Below are 8,293 nucleotides of genomic sequence, written 5' to 3' on the forward strand. Positions count from 1 at the left end.
TGCCCGCACTTGAGCATTAGAGACCTGTGTAAAAAAAATATGGACAGTGTCCAAAAAGTTATTTTTATAACAGCGCTGCGCACATTTGTAAACATCACTCGTGAAGATCCTGTGATGAACCCAGGAATAACACCTGCAGTAGGAATTCCGATCCCAATTCCGATCGCTGCCCAGACAGGAACAAAAATCTCAAACACACACACACACACACACCGTGGGCACACACACACATTTTGAATATGTGCGCGATATAAATTGCATAAAAGAATCATTAAGAAAAAAAAAATCCCTGCGCTTAGAACTGTACCCACGGAATACGCGCGATATAAACCTCATATCGATTTTATCACACAGAAACAAACAAACAAAGTTGATGCACTGAGACATGCCATTGAGTATTTTTTCTTGGATCAGTGCACATATCTTTTCAGACCATTCCACTCTGTGAGCATGCTTCTTCATCTGTGGGTCAAGCTGTCATCGTTAGAGCGAGCGACGTCATGTCAGCGTGACGTCACTGTGAGATCACGGCGTCAGGACAGTGTCGATGACGTGAATGACGCCGTTTGTAGCCCCAATGTCGGTCTGGATCACGTTGGAGTTGTCTACTTGTGCCCCTGCAACAAGGAACAGTCGCCCAGAACGATTTGTTTCCTGAAGGGTATTTATTGGCTTTGTCTCCAAAAATACGTTTTTATCGCGAAACAACATTGACTTTGTTCTACCTGCTAGACTGAGTTTTGAAATGCAAATATACTGTTCAAAAAAAGACTGAAACGCATAGCTTGTAATATTTGGTTAATTTAGTTATATGGCTGCAAGGATATCCACCAAACTGCAGAAAATGTTTATCTGGTCGTCGACCTTTCGTCCATTGCCACAAGTGAGCTCTGCACGTGACGCATGCGTTATCAGTGGCTACAATGTCAAAATTGCTCATTTGGCATGACCACTCGTCATGCTTCAGTGTAATCTCGTGAAACTCGGGGAATATTGAGCTCTCACCGTGTCTTCCAAAACCCATAAAAGCGGATTGTTCGCCACAAAGAAATCAGACGACAATTCAGCGACGAAAGATGGCCCGATTGAGCAGAGAAGACCGCCAAATTGCATTGGGTCGTTTACAAGCAGGCCAAAGTCAAAGTGCAATCGCCAGGCACTTCCACGTGTCCCAGAGCACCATCAGTAGACTGTGGGTCAGGTTTCAAGCCACTGGCTCCGTTGCTGACTTGCCACGAGCGGGAAGACCAAGGGCGACAACTGCTGCTCACGACCGCTTCATACGGCTCCGCCACCTCCGGAATCGTTTCCTGTCGGCCTCATCTTCTGTCCAGGCTCTCCCCGGGCCACACAGATTATCGGACCAGACCGTGCGGAACCGCCTGCATGAAGCTGGTTTGAGAGCTCGCAGACCTCACAGAGGAGCTGTCCTCACCCGCCGCCATCGCCAGAACCGAGTGCAGTGGGGCAACCAGCACCTTCGCTGGACCGTCCGGAATCACTGGAGACACGTGTGGTTCAGCGACGAGTCCTACTTCCTGCTCCAGCGACATGATGGTCGGAGGAGGGTCTACCGGAGAGTAAACGAACGTTACGCGCCCAACTGTGTGGATGAGGCACCCGTTCATGGCGGTGGAGGCGTCATGGTGTGGGGGGCGATCAATACCGCTGGAAGGAGCACCCTGGTGCACGTCCAAGGGCGCATAACTGCCCAGCGATACGTGGAGGAAATTCTGCGCCCACACGCCCTTCCTCTTCTGGCTGACCAGGATGCCATATTCCAGCAGGACAACGCTCGCCCGCACACAGCACGACTCACCACCCAGTTCCTCACCGACCACCATGTCCAGGTGCTTCCCTGGCCATCCATGTCGCCAGACATGAACCCGATAGAACACCTCTGGGATGAATTGGACAGACGTGTGCGCAGGCGAGAAGAAGCGCCGGCAAATCACCGCGATCTATTGCAGGCACTTCAGGAGGAGTGGGACACCATGCCACAGCAAGATATCCGGCATCTGATCCAGTCCATGCCCAGAAGGTGCCGGGCAGTTGTTGCTGCTCAAGGCAGTCACACCCCCTACTGACTTGACAGCCTCGGCACCCAATCGTATTGATTGACTGATTGATTTGAAGATGCAAATGAACTGTGTGTGCATTCAACTGTGTCCATACCAAATTTCAAACAAATAATCTAAATATTGGATTTTCTGTTAATTTTTTCGAAAAATAAAACAAATTTGGCAAGTAGCAACTATGCGTTTCTTTTTTTGAACAGTATAATAACGGCCACGAAAACAAAATGAGATATTTTTTCCATTGGAATATAAAACAAGTCGCGTAAGGCGAAATAACAACATTTAGTCAAGCTGTCGAACTCACAGAATGAAACTGAACGCACTGCTTTTTTCACCAAGACCACATACTCGTAGTTTCGTCAGTCCACCGCTCGTGGCAAAGGCAGTGAAATCGACAAGCCAGAATAGTGCGGTAGTGTTCGCGCTGAGCAGGATGACACGCTTTTCTGTATGTCTATTCTTTTTAGCTTCCTGAGTTTGGTTTTTCATCCAAACATATCATATCTACAGTATACGTTTTTGGAATCAGGGACCGACAAGGAATAAGATGAAATTGTTTTTAAATCGATTTCGGAAAATTAATTTTAATCATAATATTCATATTTTTAATTTTCAGAGCTTGTTTGTAATCCAAATATAACATACTAGATGATTACCCGCTTCGCCGGGAAGAAGTAGAGCCGAATACCAGGCTGCGCCTGGGACCCGGCTCTGCCGGGTGTACGCCGGCTTCGCCGGCGCACGAAGGAAAGAAAATAAACGCGCAAAACACTGGAGACCTTCTAAAAATAGTAACGTGCAGTGACCTTCTAAAAGTAGTAACGGGAATATGGATTGACGCCACACGGAGGAAGGGAGATAATCGCGGCTGAAAACACTGGAGAAGATAAGGAAGAGTTACTGGAAGTGGATCCCGACAACAAAAAAACAAAAACAAAAAAAATCGGTTCAGCGCACACAGCGCTGCGCGCACAGCGCTGCGCGCTGAGAGCACGTGTTGAAATATCTCATCGATGAGGTTGTGTCCGGGGTGTAGCTGAATACGGTGTCCAAATTTGAAAAAGATCCACCGAGAACTTTGGCCGTGCATCGCGAACAGACAGACAGACAGACAGACAGACACTACCGTAGTCGTATATATATATAGAAGATGTATATGTTTTTGGAATCAGAACATGACGAAGAATAAGATGAAATTATTTTTGGATCGTTTAATAAAAAAATGTTTTTAATTACAAGTTTCCGATTTTTAATGTTCTTTCTTTATTTGGTGTTTAACGTCGTTTTCAACCGTTCAAGGTTATATCGCGACGGGGAAAGGGGGGAGATGGGATAGATCCACTTGTTAATTGTTTCTTGTTCACAAAAGCACTAATAAAAAAATTGCTCCAGGGGCTTGCAACGTAGTACAATATATGACCTTACTGGGAGAATGCAAGTTTCCAGTACAAAGGACTTAACATTTCTTACATACTGCTTGACTAAAATCTTTACAAACATTGACTATATTCTATACAAGAAACACTTAACAAGGGTAAAAGGAGAAACAGAATCCGTTAGTCGCCTCTTACGACATGCTGGGGAGCATCGGGTAAATTCTTCCCCCAAACCCGCGGGGGGACGATTTTTAATGACCAAACTCATTCATTAGTTTTTAAGCCACCAAGCTGAAATGCAATACCAAAGTCCGGCCTTCGTCGAAGATTGCTTTGCCAAAATTTCAATCAATTTGTTTGAAAAATGAGGCTGTGACAGTGCCGCCTCAACTTTTACAAAAAGCCGGATATGACGTCATCAAAGGTATTTATCGAAAAAATTAAAAAAACGTCCGGGGATATCATTCCCAGAAACTCTCATGTCAAATTTCATAAAGATCGGTCCAGTAGTTTAGTCTGAATCGTTCTACACACACACACGCACACACAGACAGACACACGCACACACACACACACACACACACACACACACACACATACACCACGACCCTCGTCTCGATCCCCCCTCTATGTTAAAACATTTAGTCAAAATTTGACTAAATGTAAAAAGTACACGCGTGGATGACTAAGTCACACAATTAATCGCATCGTCTTCCCCACAGCAACAAATTACACATTGGTGGGGGAGGGGGGGGGGGGCAAAGCGCCCTCACTCAGTCTACCATTAATCCACTCAGTCACTCACTCATCCATCCGTCTGCTTGCTCAATTATCAATCCACTTGCTCGCTACATCACCCACTCATCCATTCACACGCTCACTCATCCAGTCACTCATTTACCCGCTCACCCATCTACTGTACTCACTCAATCACCCATCCACTCAAGATCTATTCACTCACTCAATCACCCACTGCTCAATCCACTAACTTACCCATCCACTCACTGAAGCACCCACTCATCCATCCACTCATTCTCTCAATCAGTCGCTCTCTGAACCAACCAATCACTCGATCACAACTGACCAGAAGCAAGATGGACGGTGAGCTGTTTGCCGCTCAGAGTTTCCAGTGTCATTCCGTCGGTCAGTCCTGCTGACCACAATGTCCCCGACAGCACGTGGTCCTTCAACACATCTGTAATGTAACGTGCAGCGTCATTATTATGTAGCGTCACAGATTATTCCGAGAAAAAAAAGTTAATCGCAATAATGCCACAAAAAACATGTAAACATTATACTGCGGAAAAAATGCTTCGGCGGATGATGACATTATTCAGAAATGCTGCAGTAAACCCGGTTTTTCTGCAGCATTTCTATTTTTCCGCAGAATAACTGAATAAAGTCATAATCCGCTAAGGATAGAGAAGCTGACCCAGAGAGTACACACACAGAGATCCAGTGACAGAGGAGAGGTCGAACAAGAGAATGCACGTGCCGATTGGTGACAAAAGAAACCCGAGAACAGAGACGACACAAAAAGAAAGAGTGATAAAGAAGAAGCAGGGCTAGAAATGACACACAAAAACCCAATAACAAATAAGCAGGACCGAAGAGTACAGAGAAAGATCCAGTAACAAAAGAGAGAGACAGAGACAGAGACAGACAGAGACACAGAGAGAGAAGAGAGAGAGAGAGAGAGAGAGAGAGAGAGAGAGAGAGACAGAGAGAGAGAGAGAGAGAGAGAGAGAGAGAGAGAGAGAGAGAGAGAGAGAGAGGAGCATGAGCTAAACAGGCAGACACAAAGATCTAGCAGTGACCTGCAAGAGCCGTGCGATTGGTGATGAGGGGTGAGACGTCTATCTTCTCAAAGGCGGCGTCCGTTGGGGCGAACACAGTGTAGGGGCCTGGCACTGCAACAGTCACCGTCATCAACCTACTGTTACGTCACTGGTATCGGGAGTGTTTGAATCGTACGTCACTGTTGGTGTTATCGCTGTTTTTTAAAAAAATTTCATTGATACAACAGACTGTCTTCATTGCAGTGTACATGTGTGTTTGTGTGTGTGTGTGTGAGTGTCAGTGTGTGTGTGTGTGTGTTTGTGTGTGTGTGTGTGTGTGTGTGTGTGTGTGTATGTGTGTGTGTGTGTGTATGTATGTGTGTGTTTGTGCCTACGACAGACAGACAGTCACAAACACCGACACACACACACACACACACACACACACACACACAGTCAGTCACACACACACACACACACACACAGACGCCCAAAACAGCCAAACATAGATCACTGACGGCTGAGTGTCCCGAAGAGCCTGGCGAGGATGAGGAAGCCGAAGAGATCTTGAAACTGGGCGTCACCCTCGGCCACGATGGTGCTAATGGTGTCCCCGATGGGGAGCAGCACCTTGTTGATGGACTGCACCACGCCGTTCGCCAGCAACACGTCTCCGCTAATCTGTGCACCGTTCACTGTCTTGATCTGTAACACGCAACATCATTGGTCGAGCGAGTCAGACGTACACCAATTAGTAAGCCATTCAATGTCTTGACGCACCTTCATTGGTCGAGCTAGACATAAGTACACCAACCACTAAGCCATTCACTGTCTTGATCTGTAACACACACCGCCATTGTTTGACAAGGACACTGAAACACAAATCAAGAACCATTCACTGAATTCAACTGTAACACACAACTCAGTGACGGGTGGACCATGACAGATGCACGCCAACCAGAAAGCCCTTCATCTGTAATAAACACGCTCTTATTGATACGCTTGAATGAAAACAAGCCAATCAGCAAGCCGTTCGCTGCCTTCACCTATAACAAACTCTCTCATTGGTGGACCTAGCCAGAGCCACACCGGTCAGCAGCCATTCCATGTCTTCACTTGTAACACCATTGGTGACTTAAAGACTTGACAGTACACATTCGAATCATCTTATTGTCTTCACCTTTTAAACGATGAGTCGCCAATCCCCTCCCAACACACGCACACACACACACACGCACACACACACACGTACACACACACAAACCCCCCCTCACACACACACAGACACACACCCACACCCTCGCTCACACACCCTCACTCACACACAAATAATCACAAACACACACGTACGTAGACTGACGCCTAGTTTGAATACGTTTAAATTGTCTTTGGTGTGATTGTTGTCTCTTTCAGCTGTGGTTTGCAAGAGAGACGAATACCTGGTTTTACTTGTTGAAGCTAAGCGGGTCGCCAGCTGTGGTTTGCAAGAGAGACGAATACCTTGTTGTACTTGTTGAAGCTAAGCGTGGTTTGCAAGAGAGACGAATACCTGGTTGTACTTGTTGAAGCTAAGCGTGGTGCCAGCGGCTGACGTCTTGGTCAGACCGTCACGGATGAACACTCCCAGCACTGTATCGTCCATCACCACGTGACCCAGCAGCACCTGTTTGAGCAGCGTGACGTTGGTTTGAAGCTGCACCTGTATCACATTGGAACACGGACATTCTATACTGTGAACTTCACAACATATATGTAATACATAGCAGCACAGGCGTTTTATACGGCGAATACTAACCGACTTGTAACAGATAGCAACACAGACATGCTATACGGTGAACACAGCCATATCAGTAGCAAATAGGGTTGTGTCCATCGTATGGAATGTCTGTGCTGCTGTTTGTTACTGATATGGCTGTATTCACCGTATAGCAACCCAGTCACACTGCATGAGTAACAGTCTGTCCTCCATGTCCCCCAAGCCAGGCTTTGGTAACCATCCCGACTGGGGTGCACGAAGCCAGGCTTTGGTAACCATCCCGACTGGGGTGCACGAAGCCAGGCTTTGGTAACCATCCCGACTGGGGTGCACGAAGCCAGGCTTTGGTAACCATCCCGACTGGGGTGCACGAAGCCAGGCTTTGGTAACCATCCCGACTGGGGTGCACGAAGCCAGGCTTTGGTAACCATCCCGACTGGGGTGCACGAAGCCAGGCTTTGGTAACCATCCCGACTGGGGTGCACGAAGCCAAACTGGGTTCGAACCAGCCGCGGGGTCTGCTTGGTTGAAATCACAACAAATATCGGGGCGGGGATGTAGCTCAGTCGGTAGCGCGCTGGATTTGTATCCAGTTGGCCGCTGTCAGCGTGAGTTCGTCCCCACGTTCGGCGAGAGATTTATTTCTCAGAGTCAACTTTGTGTGCAGACTCTCCTCGGTGTCCGAACACCCCCGTGTGTACACGCAAGCACAAGACCAAGTGCGCACGAAAAAGATCCTGTAATCCATGTCAGAGTTCGGTGGGTTATAGAAACACGAAAATACCCAGCATGCTTCCTCCGAAAGCGGCGTATGGCTGCCTAAATGGCGGGGTAAAAACGGTCATACACGTAAAAGCCGTGGGAAGTTTCAGCCCATGAACGAACACAAAAATATAAACCAAAAAAAAATCTCATTTTCAACTAATCCCTCAAGTATGGCGTCGTGGTCCTCGGCCCTGGAATCACCATCCAGAGCGCACCTTCACAGTATCCTGCGCTGAGGTGCACGAACCGAAAGTGGGTGCCACCCAAACGGGAGAGAACAAACCGCGGGGTCTGATTCGTTGAAATCACAACACATCTCAGTTTCAGCCAATCCAACACTGCGGTTATCTCCCGTTTAGGTGGTAACTTTCTCGTGCACCTCGATGTTCGACATAATTTGGTGTAGAATGCGGCAGTGTTTTTCCTTTCTTATATAATCCATAATACATGCATATCATTATCTTTTTCTCCAAACAACATTCCCATTTTCTCCATTCATATAGCATTCAGTCTTTGGTGGGGACGAAAACTATGTATCTA

At 47.1% G+C, this 8,293-nt stretch overlaps 1 protein-coding gene across 1 annotated transcript in view; it reads right to left on the bottom strand.

The window, feature by feature from the left end:
- Positions 1 to 376: 376 nt before the first annotated feature.
- LOC138969395 (transforming growth factor-beta-induced protein ig-h3-like) overlaps positions 377 to 8,293 on the bottom strand; it is an 8,738-nt gene continuing 821 nt past the window's right edge. The window contains exons 3-7 of the mRNA XM_070342188.1: positions 6,782 to 6,931; positions 5,751 to 5,937; positions 5,272 to 5,364; positions 4,539 to 4,649; positions 377 to 617 (exon numbers count right to left, since the gene is read on the bottom strand). Of these exons, the coding sequence (XP_070198289.1) occupies positions 526 to 617; positions 4,539 to 4,649; positions 5,272 to 5,364; positions 5,751 to 5,937; positions 6,782 to 6,931 (633 nt within the window). The 3' untranslated portion in view covers positions 377 to 525. The remainder of the gene's footprint in view (positions 618 to 4,538; positions 4,650 to 5,271; positions 5,365 to 5,750; positions 5,938 to 6,781; positions 6,932 to 8,293) is intronic.

Source organism: Littorina saxatilis, linkage group LG6, assembly GCF_037325665.1.
Source record: "Littorina saxatilis isolate snail1 linkage group LG6, US_GU_Lsax_2.0, whole genome shotgun sequence".
In the NCBI taxonomy this organism is placed as follows: Eukaryota; Metazoa; Mollusca; class Gastropoda; order Littorinimorpha; family Littorinidae; genus Littorina; species Littorina saxatilis.